General features: G+C 34.9%; 1 protein-coding gene across 7 annotated transcripts in view; it reads right to left on the bottom strand.

Annotated features, from left to right (window-relative positions):
* ADGRB3 (adhesion G protein-coupled receptor B3) overlaps window positions 1-24,904 on the bottom strand; it is a 687,259-nt gene that overhangs the window by 399,116 nt on the left and 263,239 nt on the right. For 6 of the 7 annotated variants that reach the window (XM_084890389.1, XM_084890391.1, XM_084890392.1 and 3 more), the window contains 4 exons: window positions 24,553-24,714; window positions 18,078-18,242; window positions 7,780-7,944; window positions 7,169-7,333 (listed from right to left, as the gene is read on the bottom strand). In XM_084890389.1, coding sequence (XP_084746515.1) covers window positions 7,169-7,333; window positions 7,780-7,944; window positions 18,078-18,242; window positions 24,553-24,714 — 657 coding nt within the window. The remainder of the gene's footprint in view (window positions 1-7,168; window positions 7,334-7,779; window positions 7,945-18,077; window positions 18,243-24,552; window positions 24,715-24,904) is intronic. The other variant, XM_084890395.1, reaches the window with a different exon arrangement.

Here is a 24,904-nt window from a genome sequence, read left to right as displayed (position 1 = left end):
ACTACAGCAACTGGCAAGGCCACTGGCCACAGCCCCCTATATTGCCACCATAGGGACCTCTATTTCGACACACCTGGGACCAATTCTAGCCTGACTAGAAGAACTCTGGCCTAAAAGAGTAAACTGGGATGAGATTTGGGAAAACTGAGAAACCTTCCATAAAAAGTTACATATTTTTCTTACTTTCAGCATCTCAATGGTTTATTTCTAGAGAAGGGAGGATCATACCACAAATTGTTACTACAAAATAAAAATAATATATGTGCTTATAATGTCATTGAAATGCTAATTAAACAGCCTTTTGAAGAAATAAAAGATTATAAAAAGTAAAGTATTATTATCTTACTTTGAAACATTTAATCATATGCTTTCATACAAGGGACTTATAGCATTTATTATATAGAATAGGGGTGTCAAACTCAATCAGAGAAGGGGCCAAAATCTAAAATCCAGCCTAAATCGCGGGCTGAATGGTTTACTGAACAGTCATAAACTGACAATGTCATAAACTGACAGCGGAGTGCAGTGATGACAGCGCGGTGCGGGCCACATTGCAAGGCCTGGCGGGCTGGATTTGGCCCGCGGGCCTTGTGTTTGACACATGTGATATAGAATAAAAACATTCAAAAGAGCATGGTTCTCATGACCTACAACATTTAACTAGGTTTAATGCAGGGTAGCAGATTTGGGGGAAAGAAAATAGACAACTCATTTGCAATGAAATGAGCTGGAATTCTAGCTAAGAGATATAACAATATAACCCTCTATATAAATATATAAAATAAAATACAGTAGCAATGTATAATAAGAGAAGCACAAAACCAAATCTATAGGGTTTCAAAGAAGAAAGAGAACTCATGTGACTGTGGAAGGGAAGAAAGATTAAAGGAAGAGACATCTTTTAATAGATTGAGCTTCCAAGATGCTCTCATTTTAGCAGGTGAAGATGACAGGACAGGCACAACTCGGGAATCCAGGTGAATAACAGCACAAGCAACAGTGTATGGAGAGAAGTCATAAAATCATATATATATATGACTATATGGTGAAAGGAAAGCTAATGAGCTGATAGCAGGGGCTACTAGAATCCCAGGGATTCCAGTATGTACTAATTTGGGGAATTAATGCAAAGCAATGGAGGTTTTTTGAGCAAGTGAGTTACATGATAAGCCGAACCTGTGTGGAAGAGATTAGAAATGGAGGTTGTTTCAATCATATGGGTACATGGACAGAGAGGACCTGCACTGCCACTTAATGGTTCTAATTAGTGATGGTATTTTATCATTTCATCCTTGAAACAATCCCTCACGGTGCATATCATTGTACCTGCTTTAAATGTGAGGACACTGAGGCCCAAACCCAAACTCTTTTTGATGCCATGTCTCAGGTTCTTTGCTGCACTGCCCTTCCACCACTAGTAGGTGGTGGCCGGTGGGCAGTGGCCACTGAGGGAAGACTTGATGGGAGTGGAATCCAGCACCAGCCCATAAATTGGTGAGGAGAAATTAATTCAGATGACAGGAATGACTTGGTGGTTAGAGAGAAAAGCTGTAGTGGTGATTCAGAGTCTTGTTTGATACCCCTATTGGAAAGATCCAGCAATCATTTCAGCAATCATTTGAAAGGCATTAGTCATAAAGATGCAGATCTGTGGGTGCCTCTCACACAGGTGCTAGCTAATGTGAGAGAGAGAGAGAAAGAGAAAGAGAGAGAGAGGGAGAGAGAGAGAGAGAGAGAAAGAGAGAGAGAGAGAGAGAGAGAGAGAGAGAGAGAGAGAGAGAGAGACACACACCAAAGAATGCCGAAGAATGCCAGGGGCAAGATATTAGGGTCATTCAGATGTTAGGATATGCATGAAGAGGGAAATAAGTGGGAAGAGAAATGTCAAGGACTAATATTCAGGTTTATGGTATTAATAAACTTTGAATCAAAAAAGAAATTTCAATAACTGTATTAATTTTAATCTTATTAATTTAAAACAATTACATAGTTTATAAAATGTTTACTTTTACTATAAAAACGATGAGGGATAAAGGTAAAAATGTGAAATGTGCTTAAATTTTCCATTTCAACTTGAGAATGATACACATATTGTCAAATATTTCTAAATTGGACAAGGTAGGGTAAAATAAGATTACAACAAATTGCTTTTTAAGTTTCTGCAGTGGCGGAAGCTGTGAGTTTTCTATCTCATTTGATGAGCAATCTGATAAGACCAATTATGATAATAATTATCTCCATAGAAATTTGGAAGTCTGAATCATGCACGAATAGCCCTATCTTGGTGACTCATTCATTATTTTAGATCCCAGTGATTCTTCCTTAATTCTGCCTGTGAAATTTAGCTGATTTGTGGCAAAACCATAGACTGGAGTAGGTAATAAAGCCCATGCTTTTCAGGAGGACGGGCTGCTTTCTCAGACATTTATTATACAACAGGTGATGTTTCTCTCCTTTGGGGTTCTTCAAGTTCTAATTTATTTCCCTACCTTTTAGATTGTATCTGAGGCTATCTGGGCAGAACAAATAACATTTAAAATGAAAGAAGTCAATACCTAGTGCCACCTACTGTCAACACAAACTTAGTGGTTGTCTTTAGGTGACAATTGGGATGTACATTCAGGGTTGACATTATTTGCTCTGTCCAAAATATTCAGTGCAAACATTTGCCTGAATCTTTAAAACTGAATACATAATAACATAATTCCCATACAGATAATATCTGATAGCAGAAAATAATATAAATTCTAATGTATTAAAGGCTTTAAAAAAGTTATATTAGTGATAACCTTGTAGTTTGGGATGAAAAAATAAGTAAAGCAGGTGTCAACTTGTATAAATAAGTATATAAGTACTCAATATAGAGTAAATAGAGTAAAAAAAATGTAGAAACACTTTTTAAAGTATATGATTGTCTAACCATTATTTTGTATATCTGAAACTAATACAAAATAGTTTTGACTGATTGAGAAACAAATAAAACATAATTTAAAAAAAGGAAATATAAGTTTTACACCACATATTTGGGTTTCTAAATATGATAATGATTAGCTTTGAAACTGCAATGGTCCACACAATTTAGAAGTTTGACTTATTAACTTGTTTAACTTGTCTCTAATGATGACAAAATACTACATCAATAGTGATTAATTCACCACTTCTCCAACTGGGAACTGAGGAGAAAATAAGTCATTATGAGCTAAGACTTTATCTTCCTCCCTGACACCCTGTGTATAACATGCCTATCTACTTCACAAGTTTTTCTCAGCCCATTCAATCCACAGGCTCACTCACCATTTTCAAATAAAGCAATTTGAAAAAAGGAGGACTTTTCACATGTAAATTAAATTTAACATCCACCTGTGGATGGTAGGTTCCAACTTAGCAAATAATGACTAAGGAGTAATAGGTCTCAGAACTGGAGCTGTAGGAATAGCAAGCCCCTTCCTTGGGAACAGAGCAAAAAGGTCCCAGAAGCCTGACAATTTTCAAAAGCCAATCTACGAGTAGCTTCCTAAATGATATTGACCAGGGAAATATTGGAAAACAGACAGAGGACTAAAATTAGTACATTTTCACAGCGGTGTGGCAAAAATCATAGGAGCTATTCATTACTTTTCTACTATTTCAACCTCATTTGGGATGTAGAATGAGATTAAGATCAATGAAATTATCATTTAGTGAGTCTGACCAATGAAAAATATTGGGTAACAATTATTTCCCCTGTAGCTATTCTATTACTCAACTAACAGTATATATATATATTAGAGGGATGGAAAGTACATATATATCCCTCTAATTCTTTTTTCTTATGAAGACAAGATAAATAACTTATTTTTGGTCAGTGATGCTCTTTTTTTTTTAATTTAACTTTATTTTATTTTTATTTTTTTCCAATTACACTTTCCATTCAATATTATTTTATACTAGAGGCCTGGTGCATGAAATTCCTGCACAGGGACAGGGTCTCTGGGATGTGGGGGGGGGGGAGACTCCGGCAGGGCTGAGAGGACTGGCCACCGCCATCTAGTGGTTATGGATGCCATCATCTTTGTGGTGGAGTGACACTCAACTTGCTTATTCCCTCTTTATTAGATAGGATTAGTTTCAAGTGTACAGCATAGTGGTTAGACAAGCATATACTTTACAGCAAGTTTCCCTGATATTTCCAGGACCCAACTGGCACTACACACAGTTATGATATTATTAACTGTATTTCCTATGCTGTACTGCTCTTTCTATTACTTTTATGTTATCTATTTACCAGTAAAGGAATAGCCTTATCTTGATGGGGAATTTACTTTCCATTTTTAGTAGACAGCATAACAGCTTTTGATTCAATCCAGATGATTAATCATTATTTTCATTAATTATCCAGACAAAGATTTAGATATATTTCTCTTTCCTAACAACTGAGAGTTTCTTGGCAAACTTGATTAATTTGTTTTGCATCTAAATTAAGCAAAGCATAAAATAAATACTAGCTGTTTTTGGCAACCTGAAGAAAAATTAAGAATACATAGCGCTAGAAATAATACTTAAGAAGCATACTATTTTAAAAGGAACATTTGTTGTGGCTTTGTTATTGACAAACAGAAAATTTCTTAGTAACTGTTAAGATAATTTAAAAGTTTTTTGAGCTTATATTGTCAATGTGTAAATTTGGAGCCATTATATTGTTCCACTTGCAATATGATTTCAAATCATATTATTGAAAAGAGTAAAATAAAAATGTTAAAGTTAATATTAAATACACAGGGGCAGGCAAAAGTAGGATTGCAGTGGTGAGTACATGAAACACAAGAGTGAATAAAGCTATTGTAATAATCATAATCTGTATGTTTTTTTTTCCATATGAACAACTGTAAACCTACCTTTGCCAACCTTTGTAATATAACATAACATAGTACATATAATATAAAAACTTTTTTAGCATTTATATGATAATTTTTCAACCTGCTTTAAATCATAAAAGCCAAGGAACAAATCTAGCAAATAAGGTACAAAGTCTTCTCTTTGTAAACAGATATGTAAAATGTTCTCTAAACAGCAGGTGGCACTGTTTTAAATTTAATTGCAGCAGCACCATCTTACCTCTATATGAGCAGGTGAAAGACAGTTTTAAAAGGCCAAGACAGTTAAGAACCCTGGCATGCTCAGACTACTTTACCAGTAGGTAAATTCAAATATTAAAAGGATCTTATTTAGTCATGCCCACTGGTCTGTAGGCATCTCTCCTTGGACAAAGTAAACGTTTTTGTATACTGCTTCTTAATTCTTATGCAGCACAGGAACAATTTCACAGTGCTAACCTGCACAGGCGTCCTTCTCAACCAAAGCCTGCATGCTGGCTAGTTCTTATCATTCTACATTCCAATGGCCTTAAGAATAAACAAAACTGCCCTATCTGGTTTGGCTCAGTGGATAGAGCACCTGGCCTGTGGACTGAAGAGTCCCAGGTTTGATTCCAGTCAAGGGCGCATGCCCAAGTTGTGGGCTCAACCCCTAGTAGGGGGCGTGCAGGAGGCAGCCGATCAATGATTCTCTCTTATCACTGATATTTTTATCTCTTCTCACTCTCCCTTCCTCTCTGAAATCAATAAAAATATATTTTTTAAAAATAAGAATGAACAAAATTAACTTCAGTTCTTTGGTAAGCTCTAAAGACACCTACTGACATTGAGCTCCTTGAGCCCAGTTTCTGTTGGTATTAGAGTTGAACTGTAAGTCATTAATATTTGCAGTAAGGTGAAATACAAAGTTTTGATCCTAGATATCTCTTAGATTCTGTGGTTTTTCTAAACTGCAGTAGTTATATTAGAGACAGGACTCCATAACTTTCTCCATGAAAAAGGAACATGGAATGGCTGCACTCAGCAACCTCACTAGGAACCACAGAGCCAGTGACATCAGCTAGCTTCCCTGCAGTAATACTAGCAGCCACTGGACATTTACTGGGTCTTCACATTCTCCAAGGTCAGCACTTTCCCCTCCAAACATGGCTGTCATATTTTAAAAATCCATCCTATCATTTTTTTCTAGCTTGTTTATAACCATGTTGCCATGATATCATTCTAAAATCCTAATTTTCACATACTTAGGTCTCCTCACTTAGTATGTATGTCAATAATATTTTATGAAATGTATGTACAATTAGGAAGGAGTCTTTGTTCCAAATAAGGTTTTAAAATCCAGGGTGGGGTTAAGTAGGCTTACAGTTGTTCATATAGAAAATAACACAATAATTAATAAAGAATAATACAAAAATAAACTATATTTCAGGCACTCACAACTGTAAACCTGGTTCGCCCAAACATGTAAATGATTATGATGTCAGTAGTTTCTGACCTCTCATTTTTTTTTATATGCTTATATGTCAAATCCTTTAATGTAGCAGCACTTCCATTTGTTCACTACTAATTAAGACCTTACATTTTCATTTTAAAATGTGCTCCTCAATGGAATTTCCTTTTTCAGTGGAAAATGGACCAAGCGCAAGTAAATGGGGATGTCCAAGGTCATGCATCAAGATGAATTAATAGCAGAATTTACAAGTGTCTGAATTTCAACATAATTTTTTTTTAATCTTCCCACTTAGCTATCTAACACTTACGTCTTTATATTTCTACTATAAATAACCTAATGCCATTTCTTATGTGTTCTCAGTAAACAAATCTTTTACAAAAATAGTGAAAGCCCCAGCTGGTTAGCTCAGTTGAAGTGTCATCTCATACACTAAAAGATTGCAGATTCAGTCCCCAGACAGGATGTATAAAGGCAACAGATAGATATTTCTCTCTCACATTACTGTTTCACTCTCTCCCTTTCTTTCTCTCTCTCTTTAAAAATCAATTTTAAAGAGTTGTGAATAATAATATCCCAAACTATTTTAAATTATATCTAGCTATGTTATTTTTAATATGGCTGCCTTTGTATTATCACATTTTCAATGTTACTTTGCAGCAAATGATTTAAAAACCTATAGAATAGTCTATGACACATAGAGAGAGGAAACTCTTTACATTATAGAAACAAGTAAACTGTCACATCATTAGCAATACTTCAATTGAGAAAGTACTTAACCAATGACAATATTTTTAGCCCCCCCCCCCCTTTTTTTTTAAGGCAACCAATTGTTTTCACTGGGATAACCTCAGTTCATTCTCACCAGGACATCGCTGCTCACTGCATCTTCTCACTTCTTCACCTGTTCCTTCACATTGCTGCCCTGTTATCGCTACTCCCTGACAGGTCCTTATTCGCCTTTCCCAGCCACCATCACAGGACTTGGAACATCCACTCCAATGACCCCACTGATTCCACTGACCATTGGCTGAAAGAAATATGTCATGATCAATGCCACGAATTTAGTAATTTTAAAATCTAAGGACCATTACTTAGTCTGTCCAACATTTATTAATCTACTATCATGGAAAAACTTTATTTAAATATTTGACTTGCTTATAAAATAAAGAGTATTGTAATGAGCAGAAATTTATAAGTTTGTCAGAATCTTCAATATTTTGAAGAGATCGAAGTTTACTTGCAAAAAGTTACAAATTCAGTATTAAACTTCATCAATGTAATCAATATTTAAATGAAGACTTTCCTGAATTCTGATGCTTTATTAATGTGACATGCAGTAGAATTAGTTTGGGTATAATTGGCTTCATTTAAATAAAAACATATAATCATGTGATTATACCTTGACCGTCTGGCTTGGTTCTGCCACAATTTTTAAATGGCAAGCATCTCTTATATATGGTAGTCAGGTCTTACCTGTACACTCTGGGTTATAGCACTCTCTGCTTTCTGCCCACGGCCCTCTGCACTCAGAGCCCCCATGAGCTGCTGCAGTACACTGCCGGCTTCTCTGCTGGGTCCCATTCGAGCAGGTCACCGAGCACTGGCTCCACGAACTCCACTCCTGCCACTGTCCATCAACTGCCAAAGCAAAAAGAGAGACCCTGTAAGGAGACCTTCCAGTAGAGAAGGCTGTACAGAAAGTACAAGGTAAGACTAGCCTTGAAGATGAGTCCCAGTCATCTTCAAGGGACTCTAAAGTCAAGGGACTCTAAAGAAATGCCTACAGTAGAATGTCACAATGGCATTAGATTGTAATACTTCCCTTAGAGCTACTATTACCTTATTTTTTTCACTTCTATTTTCTTTCAGGTATCCAGCATCTATTTTGATTCATTTATTTCTCAAAAATATTTATGAATTACTCAAAACTTCAAGACCTTGATGGGTACAGAGAAGACTGAAGAAGATCTATACTGACAGAGAGCTCATAGAGCTCATGTTTGAGAGTAGAAGTCCCTAGAATGAGTTACATAATGTGTTACATGCTAAACAGATTAATTATATAGCATTGCTGCAAAGGACACTTTCAAGATACTGTGAGATAAGAATTTAGAGAGTCTGGGGAATCTTCCTTGACATGAGGTTTCAGGCAAGCCCTGAAGGATAATGGGAGAATACCCAGGGCAAGTCAGTTCCAGGAAGATATTCTGAGGTCCTTCACAGAAGAAACACAGGCACTTCCAGCTCCCGAATGAAGGCTATTGTGAATGGAAACAAGAGAACCAGGTGAAGAGTTCTACCAGAGGAGAGGGTAAAAAGGCAGATGCCAAATTTTGTAGGCTTTTTGTCAATGTGTAAAGGATTTGGACTACTATTCTCAGACCATTAAGAAGCTAGTGAAGGGTTTAAATAGGAATCTGCGAGTAAGCATTATGGGAGAGGGTAGGGAGGGTCTGAGCAAGGATGATGTTGGCAAGGCCCATGGAGTGTTCTGAAAAAATTAGAAAACTATTGGGGGAGAGAGGGAGAGGACAAAGAAGAATGTCTCCTGAAGAGTTGGTTATGGAAAATGAAGTAGAAAGAGGGTCCCGATAACTCCCAAGTATCTAGTGACTAAAATTTAATATAGGCTGTTGCACTTGTCTTTGGGAGATTCAAAACTGAGACTGATTTATTTACTCATTCATTAAATTGATTTTTGAGATTCTATTACTTATCACACACTATGATAAGTGTTATGAGATATAGAAATAAAATATAAACCTCAATCTCAAAAATTTTATAACTTAGAAGAATTACATTATACATGCAAATAAATAATAAGTAAAAGCAATACTGCCTTAACATGGCACATGGAGACTTTCAGAGGATAGATCATATCAATTTGGGGGATAATTGTGTTGGATGGGTATGGTGAATCTGGATAACTTAGAAAAAGGCAACAGCATTCTCTAAGGCATAATTACAAAATGCAAGTGAGCAAAGAATTCAGGCAAAAATATTTACCTAATTTAGAATGCATTAATTAGCAGGTAAGAGTTATAAATGCACTATTATATGATGGTCTACATTTTCCTATATATTCCTTGGTTGTTAGCCAAGTTCCTTACAGGAAAAGAGAATTCACCATAAATACAAAGTTCCAACATAAGTTAATGCTGCTGTGAAGGCCCATCCAAACAAATGCGAAAGCCTGGTGGATTTTGACTAAGTACTTTCAACCTAATTTCAGGCCTTGCAGGTCTCTATTAAAAAGACAGTAGTTTAATAGATACCTAGATGTACTTAATAAATCCTTTGTGAGATTAACAATCATAAAATGCCAAGTTAATCATCCTATTCATGTAATTTTAGCATCTCACTGTATTAAAATACCTGATACAATCTTATTGCCTATGTAGTCCATTTGCCAGACAAAAAAAGAAAAGTCTAGTGAATCATTAGGAGTTCATAAATTACCCATGTCCTTTCTATTTTGGCTTTAAAGATAAGCACGCTTTTCATTTCAGAATCTTGCTTTTCAAAGATAACATTTACTGAGTTTGTATGATGAATCCTCATCTCCTAAGCATTCTGAGGAGGGTTAAAAAAGTAAGAGTTATTCCTGCACCTTGACATCTATTTGGCAAAAGAATGTATGGATAGTCAAATTACTGAGAACATTCAAAAAGTAGCACAAGACCAAAATGAATTAGGTGATGCAAACCTTATTCTGTACTGAGTGACTAGAATAAAGGAGTATGTGATACCCTTCATCATTCTGGTTACAGAAAAATGTTCAGTATTTTTTAATGAATGTAATAGTTACACACTCATTGGCAGAGAAAAGATCTCCTTCCAGCTAAGGAGATGTGGAGTCGGGAATGAGCAAGTCAAATGTGGAAGGAGAAGATAATTTGTCAAGGCTTTGTAATATTGATGAGGAATGAGAAAAGACCTTGCTGAAAAGATACTAGAAATAGTAAGAATAATTGTGAAATAGTTTTGTTTTTTTTTTCATTAGGCTAGTCCTATAAGGTTTTACATCACTACTGGCAAAACTTAAAAAAAAAATTTGTAATACAAGTTATTCAGTCCTTTTAGTTAATGTACACATTTTACGTTTTGACTAAAGTTCAGAAAGGAGTTAATATAAGACACTTGAAGAAACCTTTTTGGTTCAACACTACCATAATATTCAACAAAACATGTTTTAGATGGAATTCAAGATGTATCAAGTGGATGTTTTATTTTACACTGAGAACTATTAAGTTCCTTTTATTGACTTAACTGCAATATTATGAAAGAATTGACCTGACAAAGGAACTGATTGGATATTTTTTAAAGAGGAAAAATCCAATATTCCTTTAATACTGTAAGTCCAAATTACTGGGAAAATGGAAAACTGAGAAGTTAGGAAGAGAGGGACATGTGAATGTAATTTAAAAGGTTAGCCAAAATACATTATATAACATTCATGAAAAAATTCTTTTACTGCCAAATATGGGGTATTGTTTTATTTCAGGTCTTATTTTTCAGGGTGATATCCTAGAATTAACAAAACCATTAATTATGCCTTTTTTTTTTTTTTTTTTTTTTTAGGGACAGCAGCCCCAAGACCTTTCAGGAAATGGTAATGTCATTTTTTTCTGAATGCAGGACTAGGAGGGCTTTGAGAGGTGAAAATTAATAGTTCTGCTTTGGACATTTAAGTACTTCCCAGCAGGATATAAGCATTACATTTCAGGGTTAATTGTTCAGATAATATAATAATGAAAATATTTATCACTTGATTATCTGATATTTCTTTTTTTATAACCACTCATCTAGGAACTACAAAAATGAAGGGGCTGCTTCTTCCTCTTTAATGATGCTGATCTGGGACCCAGGGTGGAAATGAAGCTGCTTCCCTTTCAGCTGGGCACTCAGGCTACTCTGCACCTCCACTGAGTGTCAAGGCAACAGTGACAATCCAGGCCTCTCCCCACAACCCACGCCTCTGTGTGTAGCTGACTTCTGATGTTTATAAGAGATAACTCCCCGAGTCATGACAAACCCACAAATTTGAAAATACCTCAGTACTTTCTTTCTAAAACCCTGTTCCTATTGGAAGCTGATTAATATCTTGTCATTCTTTCAGAAAAGTGTTCCCTGATAATTGGGGAAATGTAAACATTCCAAAACTCCCCGCGGAGTCTCCTCATGCACTGATAAGTAAAGATTCACAGAGGATCTAGACTATGGCCGGCATTGTTCAATAGATTCTGGGCAAACTCTGGTGTTAAAGATCAACCACACTCTGCTCTCAAAGAACAGTCTGAGGAGCTGTGGTGGAGACAGATGAGAGACAAGTAAGCAAATAAATAAGCAGGAAAGTTGCAGCTAGAAGAGCTGGGAAGACAGCATGATAGAGGATGCTGTGAAAGGGACTCCCCAGCCGTGCCTTTCAGAAGAAACCAAATATGAACTGAGCCCTGAGTCACTAGAAGAAGCCAGAAATGGGAAGATTCTTAAAAATCTCTTTGCAAGTGCAAATCTTTGAGTTCAAGAAGGCTTTGTGAATTCCAGAACAGGGAAAGGGATTGTGGGGATCATGAAGAGGGAGAGGAAGGAGGAGATGATTCAGATGGTGTGCAGAAGTCAGATTCTTAGGGCTCTGTAGGTCATGTGATCAACTAGGAAGAGAAGCAATGAGATGATTTTAAAGGAGGGAAGTGATGTGACATGACTTATTCTAACACATTGCAGTTGTGTGTAAAGTGGATTGTACGTGTGTAAAGTGGATTGTACGTGTGTGAAGTGGATTGTACAAGTGAAAGGACAGGGATTGGGAGATGTTAGGAGCCTCTATTGTAGCCTCTTCAGACACAGTTGATAGTGGCTTGGATTACGGTGACATTAGTAGAAAGAGAAAAAAGTAAATAAAGTTGAGATACTTTCTGGATGTAGAGCTGATAGGTTGGTGTTGGGGGGTATGGAAAAATGGAGAATCAAAGTTGACTTTTAGTGTTTTGGCTTAGTGAAACAGATAAATGGTAGAACATTAGACTGAACTGGGTTAGGCTGGCATTCAAATAGCCCTGAAATCAAAATGTCAATTTTGAACATGCTGAATTTGTAATGCCATTATAGACACGATGCAGGGTGTCCTAAATTACATAAATGTGCCTTACACATTTATTTGAAATGTAATCATCCCTCTTCTCTTTTCCTTTTTTATCCTTTCATGAAACATCATTTGGTAAACATCAGGTACATAAGGCTAAGAATAAACACTTTCGTAGGCTTTTTCAATTTCTTTTCATGTCCATCATAAGCATTTGCAGATGGATTTTTTTAGACCTACGCTTCAATTTAAAAACTTCAAAATGCTTATTACTTTGTGAACCATCTTACAGAGGTGAGTAAGAAGAGAGACAATCAGGCTGTGTTTTGAAGCTGGGAGAGTGCTGAGAGATCAGCCTGTCTCACCATCACGTAATGTGCTTCCTTATACAACACTGTCACACTGGGGACAGTTAAAATTTTGCTTCAACAATGTGATACATGACCAGATTTTCTGGAGCTAGAATAATTAAAATTGCAAAGGCTAAATTGCTAGATTCCTGGGGTTTACTTTGTTCTATGGAGTTCCTCTTGCTATACACACAGAGTTGCAACTGTGTTCACCTGGAAGAAAAACCTGTCTCCCAAGTATGGGGCCAAATGAAATCTTGTGATACACTGCATGAAAATAGCATTTTCAGTCTATTTTCTCATCTTGATCAATGACTGTTGACAATATAGCATAGGATGAAAAACAAAACAAAACAAAAAAACACGAGTTAGATTATGTACTCATCCACAAAGTCATGAATATTTGGATAATAAAACTGTCATTTCAGGGACTGTTCTGAGTTGATTGTTGCTGACTCATTAAACTATCTGTAGGAAGGAGTTGGGGGGAGAAGAATTCTGGCCATTGGCTTTGGAGCTATCTAATTTAGTGATGGCAAAATTCTGAGTCCAGATTTTTATTGAGTGGGACATTACCCAGGAAACTAAGAAGGTCCACTGGGGATACAAGACTGAAAGGTAAAACTGCCATCCTCTTGCTTTGAACATATGCTGAAGAACACAAACCTATATTCCCCACTTGCCATTTTAAAATAAATTACAAAAGAAAAACTCAGAATGAAATACCATTTAAAAATTAGAATTAAAAGTGAAAGCAAGAGCAATGATGACAAGGTTTATGCATACAAGCGTTATAATGGACACAGACACTGGAAGGGTGAGGGTATGGGTTGGGGGGCAATGGGGGATAAGGACACATATATAATACCTTAATCAATAAAGAAAAAAATTAAAAAGTGGAAGCAAGTTATGATAAAGGCTAAGAAAACATTTTTAAAAGTTGGTAAGTTAAGACAAAATTTAAATGAGAAAAAAATATTAAATAATAAAAGAAAACAAGTCAGGACTAATAAAGGTACAGTTTCTTAAACTCCTATAAGCTAAACTCAAAGATCACTGGAATCACTGAAATGACACACTGACTATTATTGCCATGCAAAAGACTAGAAGTTAAAAAAAAAAGAGATAAAATGCAAATCAATTAAAGAACAGGTTAATGAGGTAGCATTTGAGTTTCAAATTGTAACATCCTCATGCAGAGACAAACAGGGACCTTTAAACCAAGTTCAGGCAAGCGTTCATTAGCATCTTTCCACTCAGTGTCCTCACCAAAAGGGTTCCCTGCAGAGGGACCTTGGCCAGGACAACCTCTGATAGCTGCTGAGAAATCAACATTTTTGGTCCGCAGCAGACTGAAGCCTCTTGCTCTACATAAGAGAGGTATTTGGGTCCCACTGTGTTCCTATGTTGATATGCCCTCACTGCCAAGAATAACAAATGCAACTTGTGCAAGTCCAGGTGTCATCCTGATGGTCTTTGGAGTGCATAGCTATAATACTTATACACTGTTAGGTATTTACCATGGTCTCTCCCTTATCATCTCACATAGTCCTCTCACCATCCTGTATGGTATAACTGTTGTCCCCATTTTATAGGTGAAGAAATTAGGCATCAGAGAAGCAACACGGGTATTGAAAAGTAAGGTCTACTTTTAAAAGTCCAAGTTCCTTTCACGATACCACATCAATGTATTATTAAATATATTCAGAAAAAAATATCCTAACAACATTTTGGAATGAGTACTAGAAATTTGGCTATGTACATGTCAAGAAAATCCATTCAACAGTAATTTATTGCAAACTATCAGGTACAAAGTTGCATGGAGAGAAAAAGAGGAAATGGAACAGAATACCAATGACCTCAAAGACATCAATTAATGCTATTATAAACTTGATGCAGTTAGTGACTGCATTGACTATTCAAAGAAAACAGGAAAAAAAAATAGATTGGATTGCCAGAAGTTCTAAGTTTAGTGAGATAAAAGAAATGGATCGTGAAGACAATTGATCATACACACACATATACACACCCTCCAGATATCACACACAAGTACCAGTATACAGGAGGAAAGGTGGAAAATGAATTCAGATTACTTTTGTGAGTCAGTGAATGAATCATAGTGACTTCCTTTTGTTGCTCTATACCTCTCGCCCACCTTCCCCTAATCAACGCTAGTCTTTATTCTTGGACATGGTACACAAATTAGTAACTATTTACTCAAACTAGGTTAATACCATACCTACACTTCACTTTTATATGTTCTCTCCATAAATAGATCCCAGGTAAATGGTGTACCCTAACCTAAAAAAGAATTAGGAATAAGTTGAACATTGACTAAGAAACATACCTGATCAAAATAGGATCTCTTCTATTTATAAGCTGATATCAAAATTTACATAAATAAAAAGTATTTCATTATTTGATGCAAACAGTATATGACACCTCTATATAACATTCACTTTAATATAGTGGTTCTATTTGTTTCTTAAAGCAGGATGCTGTTTTACATGATCCCACACAAAAATGTCACTGTCCATTAACACAACCCACATGGTCAAATCCACATTTGTTGTTTCAAATGTTCTTCTGACCTCCTCTGGTTTTCACTTTGCAACTGGCCTAACCAAGAGAACCAATTGTAAGCTTTGGCTTACTGTTTTCATTACTGGTTAACTTCCTATGACAGTCTTACCCCTTAAGATGATGTCTTAGGAATATAGGCTGAACCCATTGAGGTAAACTATTTTTTAAAATATATTTTATTGATTTCAGAGAGTAAGGGAGAAGAAGAGAGAAAAAAACATCAATGATGAGAATCATTGATCAGCTGTCTTCTGCATGCCCTCTACTAGGAATTGAGGCCACAACCATACGTGAGCCCTGACCTGAAATCAATCTGTGACCTTCTGGTTCATAGGTCAATACTCAACCATTGAGCCACACCAACAGGACTTGAGGAAGACTATGTGTTTTCTAGAACTGCACTCAAATTTTCACATGCTTATGTCTGAATCCTATGAAGAAATTGTTAATTTCTTGAGATCAGGAACTAAATATTCTTCTCACTAGTGCCTTACATCTTGTTGATACTTGATGATGCTTTTTATATTTAGTAAAGATACCTGAGTTTAGTAATAAGACAATTATTTCTAAGGAGAATTCCAAATGTTTACACCAAATAAACCTTACATATTTCAAAAGCATAATGCCAATATTTTTTGCATACATGGTGGGAATAATACATCTTTTGTAATGCAAATAATTCAGGAATGGAAATAACAGGAGTCATAAATGACTCATGATAAATTCATTAAGTAATGAAGATGGCTCCATAATGATCATTTATGAGAGAGCATGAGTTAGGCAAGATTTATAGATGATATAATCATGCTTTCCAAAAATTAAGGACCTATACAAAAAAGAGCAATCCAAATTTTATGGTCTTAGAGAGATTCTAATGATGGTGTAATGCTGTTAAAAGAAGTACTTGAAAACACATGCAGTCCCTACTTGTATGATAAAGCAACAACTATATCCAACTTAAGAAATGCAGTTTCTTATCTGAACTCTAACAACTTAGTATCCCTATCCCTATTGATATCTAAGCATTTTATTCCTAAAAAAGTTCCTGGGAGGTAGACTATGAGAAAACTGATGGATAACATTTTAACTGATCAGTGCCATTTTGTCTTTGTACTGGGGAAGAAATGAGGCAAAAGAAGTAATAAAACCTAATATGTTAAAAGATTCTACAGTAAGCTATTCTTTTATATTTCTCCATGTTTTCTACTTTTTCATACTTCACAAACAATAAAAGTGAACTGTACTTGATTGTATAAATGTCAAAACTAAGCACTTAAAAAAAGATTCTAAAATTTCTATAAGCTTGCCCAAATCTTTGGGAAAAAGGCAGGGCATTTATGTGTCTGTGTGTATCTGTATGTTTATAGAGAAAGGTATCTGTATGTTTATAGAGAAAGGTATAAATAAGACAGAACATAACTGATTTCATAAATAAACTCTCTGGGGGTAAATATGAAAATAAATTATGATTTTTGACTCCCCAATAGTTATAATTACATGAGCACCAAATTGTATGAGTTATATTAATAATTCATAATATTCTAGGAGGACAATGTTACTCAATATAAATATTACATCTTTAAATGTATATTCATAAATATAGGAACCTACTAGTCTTTCTCTATCTTATAAAATAACAAATAATCTTGTTATATGATTATTGTATATCTATATTTTGGATGGTTTTTCAGTCTGAAGATGTTTTAGATGCTTACAATTTCCAGAAGAACTTTGAATCATTGTCTCAAAATATAGGATATTAACATGAAGAATTTAAAGTGCAAGTGAAACTGTGTGAGTTAGATAATGTGTTTGGAGCACATTACTGGCATCCCAGCTATGTGGCTTGCATGCAGAATATGTGGCTAAATATGCCTAAGAGAAAATCTCCCTAGGAGTAGAAGAATCATTATGTATTTAGGAATCTGTTACTCTTGTTAGCCTTTGTCATTTGCCACTTCTGTCTGCCTCATCCTCTAAATCATGCCTTAGCTAGTCCTGGGAGATTTGATCATTAGAGTGTGCTTGTATTTTCTCCTATAAATGGAAGCCCTTAAAACTGAAGATTAAGCTTTCTCATTTTGCAGGTTTTAGGTTTGAATGTTTCAATAACCTAAATAACATCATTTTGAAGACTTATCTCTGTAATAATAGATGAAATTATTAAAGATAGGTAAAATAGAATTGAAACACTTTCAAGGAAAGAAAATTTTAAAATAATATAAATACACTCTAAAAACAGATTAAATAGTCTTTATAATTGCAATAATTATGTCATTTTATGACCTAACCATTTGATGCATCTAGCAGTGAATTTAGAAGATTATATTTCCTACGAAATATCTATCATTTTCATGCATGGTCATTTGCACATTTCCACTCCTTAATTGATTGAGTGTGAGAGAATAACATCTAAAGGACTGCTCTAAACCAATCTCTCTAGTTATGTTATGAAGGCTAGAGTCATTCTCAAGTCTTTGGGACTCCTAAATCTTGGTGGAAAGCATTAATATACATAATTATAGAAATCCAATCAAGTGAGTAATGGTTAGTATTCAGCCAAGGAAATATTATGCACCATCGCATATGACAAAATCAAGAAGGGAACCCAGTTTTAACCAAGAAACAATAACCAAAAACCACGTTTCAATGTGACAGAATGAAGGTTGTGCTCCTAATATTTCTTAATACACATCAGTGACCACATATAAAGTACACAGATTGCAGTGGTTACAGATGCAGAATACACTCACCTGGGCAGAGAGCAATATTACAAGGCTTATGATGTGTTTCGGGGCCTTCACATGGCCTTCCTCCATACTGAGGAGGTGTGCACGACCTTGTTCTTGTTCTTTGGCCTCGACCACATGTAAATGAACATAAACTCCATGGTGACCACTCCTCCCAAACTCCATGTACTGTAATAAAGCAAAGAAGCTTCAACAACAAAATCAGAGAGGTAAACATCAAAGATTTTTTCTCCTTATAATTAAGAAGAAGAAAAAACCACACTAACCAAATAGACAAGTATGAATATATTTTAAAAATTCAGTTAAGGTTCTTATTTGCCACAAAATATAAAAGGTAATTAGAAAGTTAGTAATTAAGAAAACTACATGTCCCTTTTTTGTATTTAAAGTTATTTATGTTATAAAGTTTAAATGTTTTCTTTGCTTAATGGAAATGTAGCTCTTTCCTCCATGGTAAAATAGACATGAACTATTTTTAACTGAAAGTAGTATCAACTTTGGTACTGTTAGAAAAGTAAATTTCTCATAATAGGAAAAAGATCCTCTGGAGTTAACTTTGCATTTAAATAGATAGGGGCCTACCTAATTCTTCTCACAAAGTTTCAGGATTAATGACTTTTAGCGTGTCAGGGAGAAAAAAAAAATCTGAAAATTTATGACACATATTTTAAACAGCTTTTTAACCTCGATTTTTAAAAACTAAATGTAGTTTTGTCACTTAAGCCATTTTTGAATATGGGGGAAATTTTAATAACTGTATCTACTTACATAAGAGCCTCCTCTTTACCCTGTTTTAAAAGGAGTGAAAAATATGAAGATCTCTTTCTAATAGCCATGAAACCAGAAGATAGCACTGGGAATCCGCTTAATTAATAAAAGTATCTACAGAAAACAAATTATCTAATTAAAATTATGCCTAACATAATTAATTGATATAGCAATAGTTCAAGTATACCATTGCAATAAATTCAAACTTGATCAGAAATACTGACACAACAGAAATAATAACCACTGTCAATAAATATTGAGATTTTTTTTTTCCACAAAAAAGTTATTTTCTTCCACTGCCAAATCACCAACCTCATCCGAATTCTTAATATTTGGGACAGTAAGTAATAGCACTCCATGGATAATACAAATAAAATTTTTGCATATATATGCTGACCAAGTTGCTATTATAAAAACATATATACCTTAATTATGAGGTACTCATTCTCTTTTATTTTATGCTACTGAGCTTTTCAACTTGTGATTCAAGTATGTTCAAATATTGGAAAAAATAGCCAAATTGAGTACTATTCAATGACAAATTCTTTAAGGTTCTATAAAACTTGCTAGAAAAAATATCTTTAAGCATATAGAAAAAAAAAAGTAAAAGAGTGAGATGAATTACAATGTTTATATTTTTCCCATATAAATTTGAGACAATTGAAGCCAATTGCATTCATTGGAATAAGAATAAATAGTAAGTATGTATTTAATCTAAAAAAAAAATACATATATACAGCCCTAGCTGGTTTTGCTCAATGGATAGAGCCTTGGCCTGCAGACTGGAGGATCCCAGGTTTGATTCTAGTCAAGGGCACATACCTGGGTTGTGGGCTTGATCCCCAGTAGGGGATGTGCAGGAGGCAGCCTGTCAATCAATGATTCTTTCTCATAATTGATCTCTCTCTCTCTCTCTCTCTCTCTCTCTCTCTCTCTCTCTCCCCCCCCCCTTCCTTTCTGAAATCAGTAAAATAAAATTATACTTAAAAAATACACATATGCATATATGTACATATAGGCATATAAGATTAATTATAGCAAGATATTTTAAAAGTAATTTATATGAATATTTTATGTTAAATATATACTTTCAATCAATTTTTGCATTGATTTTTAATTACTGAGATCTCTCCATTTAAAAACATTTTTTTCTTTCTATTTTTTAAATAAAGTGTTAATAGTCTGCATGGTATTCATATTGCTGGTTCTGTTCATTTTCCCTTGATCAAATCACATTACTCTATATACATTGAGTAATTTCAGAAAAAAAGCTGCTAACCTGGCAAATATTTCTCTACTAATCTCAAAGAAATATTAATATTGATGGCTTAGTTAAGTTATAAAGCTGTAATCCTCTAAAAGGTAGTGATACTTACTACTTTTTAACAGTCTTTATTGTTCCAGTTGAAATTTTATGACTCTTCTATGTCATTTGAAAAAAGCAAAAACACTTTTTTCATTTGAAAATAACACAAATTCATAATAATTTGTTATTTTAGATACTGTCAAATTAGTAGAAAATTATAGGAAATATCTTAAATTTTATAGACATTCATAAGATATGGTAAAATTAGATATTTTATTTTAATGACAAATACTACATACTTTTTAAAAATGTTTCAGTAAAGTATGAAAATCCATAGATGATCTACTTGATTTGAAAAAAAACTATCTAGTAAAACCAAGAAAAGTAAGTTAAATTAATCAGTTTTTATAGTTTTCTTCTTTAATTAGATAATAATTGCATTATTAAATATCTGTGCTACCTGGAGATGAAGTGAGAAATACACAATACATGTCCAGCCGGGGTTGCTCAGTGGTTGAATATTGACCCATGAACCAAGAGGTCACCATTTCAACTCCCAGTCAGGACACTTGCCAGGGTAACAGGCTTGATCCCCAGTAGGGGGCATGCAAGAGGCAGCTGATCAATTCATATTTCTCTTTCTATCTTTCTATCTTCCCCCCTCTCTAAAAAAATCAATAAAAACATATTTTAAAAAGTATATACTTTATAAAATAAATACACAATACACAAATTATATTACTACCAGATTTTTAAGTAAACATACAAATTACCATATTTTCCGGAGTATAAGACAACATTGAAACGAAAAAAAAGCCTGCTCAGATTGGCCAGAGTCAGAGAGGCGGTCTATTAAAAAAAGAACTGGTGTTGCCTCGGAAGTGGGGGGGATACAGCGAATATAGGCATAATTTTAACTGTAAAATTAGGGGGGTCGTCTTATACACCGGAAAATACGGTATCTTATGATTTAGATTGGAAAACTCAAAAAAAAATTCCTTTAAGTAAAATGGTACTTTTTCTGAAGAATAAATGGATTTGAAAACTGACATTTACAATTTTTTCCAAAACAATTCCTTCACCTAAGTGAATTTTGAGGGATCAAAATACAAAGTAGACTAGTGGTTTTCAACCAGGAGCAGTTTTGCCCCCCAGGGGACATTTGGCAATATGCAGAGAGATTTTATTCATCACAGCTCAGGGGAAGGAGGAGAGTTACTGTTCCATGTAAGGGTAGAGGCCAGGGATGCTGCTAAATGTCCAAAGATGTTCAGGCTAGCTCCCCAGAACAAAGATTTATTTATGTCAAAATGTTAATAGTATTGATGTTGAGTAACCCTGGGGCATAAAACTATAACTCAGAAACCAGGATAGTAAATAAACAATTTAATGTAGCTCCCTATTTTCCTCAGTTTACTTTCTGTTAAGTCTTTATCATTTTCTTTTCTGAGTAATAAGAGATTTTGAAGAAACTATAATTTCAAAGCAACAATTTTGCAACAGGATGTTCATCTTAGGGTCCATATGCAATTTTACTAAGAAAACCCTTCTGTTGAAATTTGAATAATAATGGTAAAATGTAACTAATTTATAACAATTGATTTGCTTTTAACAGTGCAAATAAATGTAAGCTCTAATTCTATCATTCCACATATTTTGTGGAAGGTGACTTTCATATGCAGTTTGTCCTTGTATCATTTTTATTAACTGCCAAATACACTTGAGTATGCACAGTATGACACCCTGATTATTGATTTATGAGCTTATTTTCTTCATGGCAATTTTAGAAATGTAAAGTATTATTTTAGAAATATATTTAGACTGTTTAAAGTACTATTTAAGCTTTTAAATTCACTTTTTTTGTCACTGTTTTCACGATATACTGAAAAGAAACACGTATTTATCAGAATGGCAAATAACTGAACAAAATATTGAACACAAAACATTTTATAACAAATGCAATAACCATCTAAAAGATATCACAATGTCCCATATTGGAATAATTATTCTACATTTTTAAAATAATGAAGTTGCACAATTATTCTTTTTGTTAAAAAATGAAAAAATAAATTTCTCTTTTCATTCTCTTTAATTCAACATCTGGACTATAACAATGTTTAAAAGGTACACATTTCTTATTGTCACTATTATTTAGCCAATTTCAGAAAGACAACCTAGATATATGTGATGGTGAAGAGAAACTAGTAATTAGTACACACGTCTTTAGTATATACAATAGTGGGAGGTTTAAATATTTGAAAAATAACTTTACAAAAGAGAATATTACTGTTTTCTGGACATCAGACCCAGAGTGAAAGGGAGAACACTCTGGTCCCACTGCTGATGCTCTTTGCCTAGTGATGAGCTCCAGACTCATCGACAACAGCCTGGCAGATGGATGGAAATTTCCAAATGTCTATATGAATGTGCATTACTAGTGGCTGGAAAGTAAGCCCTGAATAGAGAACTGTGAACATTTTAGCACCAGCAGACTTCCATTTGGGCATCTATTTGCCATTAGACTCTGCCCTTGCATGTTGAAAGGATCTTGAGTATTCAAAAGGATGCTGACACGATACATTTATATATCAAGTACAACTCCATTTTCTAGTGACACGTTTCTCATTGTCAAGGGCAGAGAACTCAATCCTGGAACCCTTAATACAAATACTGTCCATAGGAGCCAGTTTAAGTATTAGTGTAGACAATGTACTTTACACACTCCACTGAAGATCCCTAAGTATTTATCCATGAGGTTGTTTTACCCACGATGTAGGCATTTTATGATTATTAAACTCCCCAGCTCCTTCCTGCTCTTTGTTTCTCTCCTCTTGACAAACATACCTACATTCTGTTTGATATATGGCCTGTTTTTATCATCTTTTTCCTTGTCTTCTCCTTTCCATGACCAACTTAAGAATTTTCACCCCCCTCTTCATCTTTTTATTTCTCACTTGATGTTTCTCTCAAGTAGCCCAATTCCTCCTGACATTTATTTTTCTTGTTTTCAACAGAAATCATTTACTCTGTCGCCCCTTCCTTCTAGCTTTCTGCACTGGCTAGCTTTTCACTCCCTCTTCACCTCCTGCATTGTATCTCCAATTTCTGCTATAAAAGCATCTCTCTTTTCATGGCATCATTCTTCCTCCACATTCTTTAACTTTTAGTTCTTTCATCTTTTATTTTATTTGTGATAAAAAAAAAACACATAATGTAGAATTTGGCATCAGAACTATTTTAAGTGTACAATTTAGTCCTGCGAAGTATATTTACATTGCTGTGTAACAAATCTCCGCAACGTTTTCATCTTGCAAATCAGGAACTCCGTACCCATTAAACAATGACTCCTCTACACTGTCCTTTAATGGGTTGCCCTTGCCCATTCTGCTGGCAAATCGGGATTGTCCCTGTGCTTCCCCCATACCACCCACTCTCTTTTCTTGCTTTTAGCTACTGCAGAACCAGCCACCTCTGGAAATCAACTCAGCAGAAAACTTTAAAGCACGATTCAGCAGATGAAATGCTGAGGCAGTGCCAGCCCCTCTCTTTATGCCCACGCCCTATGGAAGCCTCTGGCAAATCTGTAAATGCAAGTGCAGCAGTCAGGAAGTTTGCATCAGCCGTCCACCAAATGACTGAAAAAAAATAAATAAATCTGATGCTTCACTATATCATGTGCTTTGGACTTCTTAAAAGAAGATCCAGATTCCTCTTAGTACTTGTGTCTACATGAAAGTCAGTGGTTTGAGAAGGAGCAGCGATGTATTAACTGAGACCAAAATTTTGGTGTTTCATGGGAAATCTGACCCTAAGTAAGCAAGCTATTTTGCTGTGCTCCGTTTAACACACAGGTACATATATTTTACAATGACTTTACGCTTCAAAGAAGCGCACAGCTCTGGTGAGGGCAGCCACTTGAATAAAATAAATTAACAGAAAATCCTTTGGTCAGGGAGACTATTTTTTCCCTGGTAGCATCAGAATAATGGTAGGAAAATAGTTGGCTTTCTTAATGGCCATATCAACCAGTCTTAGACAATGGGTAGAGATCATACTTCCAGGATGCTGGCAAGTTATGTTATTCTTCAAACATGCAATTGGACATTTTCACCCTCTAAAATAGGAAATTTATATTGAACCTTAAATCTGATAAGAAGCAGATATAGAAATTTCAACTTTATAGCTCAGTGGGTAGGGAAGTCATTTACCTAATTTCTTGACTGCTCTGAAAGCAGAAATAGTCACATACATAATAAAATTTCACAGTTGAGTAAGAATTACACTTATCCACTCTAATGAAAATGCCTATACCCAGTTCACATGAAAATAACAAATCAATCGTTCCAAATGCGTAGCATGACACAATTCAATAACATCCACAGTTGTAGTTGCTGCTAACACTACCTGGACAGAGGGCAGTGTTATTGCAAACCCTTGATTCTCTTAATGGGCCGCTGCAGTGTGTCCCGTAAGGTGATACACAAGTTCTGGTTCGCACCTGCGACCCTTGACCACAAGTAACTGAGCATGTGCTCCACTGGGACCACTCTTCCACACCAGATTCACCTGCGTGCAAGACAACAAACAGACATGAAATACTGTCTTGAATATTCATATACTAAGCATTATACCAAACTGACATTATGGCATGCAATAATAATTAAAATGTGATAATATGACAGTACATCAAAAGGTAAAAGAAAACACTGAGGAGAAAAAAAAATTTAAAGGGAGATACATATTACACTATTGCAAG

The sequence above is a fragment of the Pipistrellus hanaki genome (genome assembly GCF_964339955.1).
Source record: "Pipistrellus hanaki genome assembly, chromosome: 7".
Classification (NCBI taxonomy): Eukaryota; Metazoa; Chordata; class Mammalia; order Chiroptera; family Vespertilionidae; genus Pipistrellus; species Pipistrellus hanaki.
The sequence above is the reverse complement of the archived record's forward strand: the minus strand, read 5'-3'. Positions and strand labels throughout refer to the sequence as shown.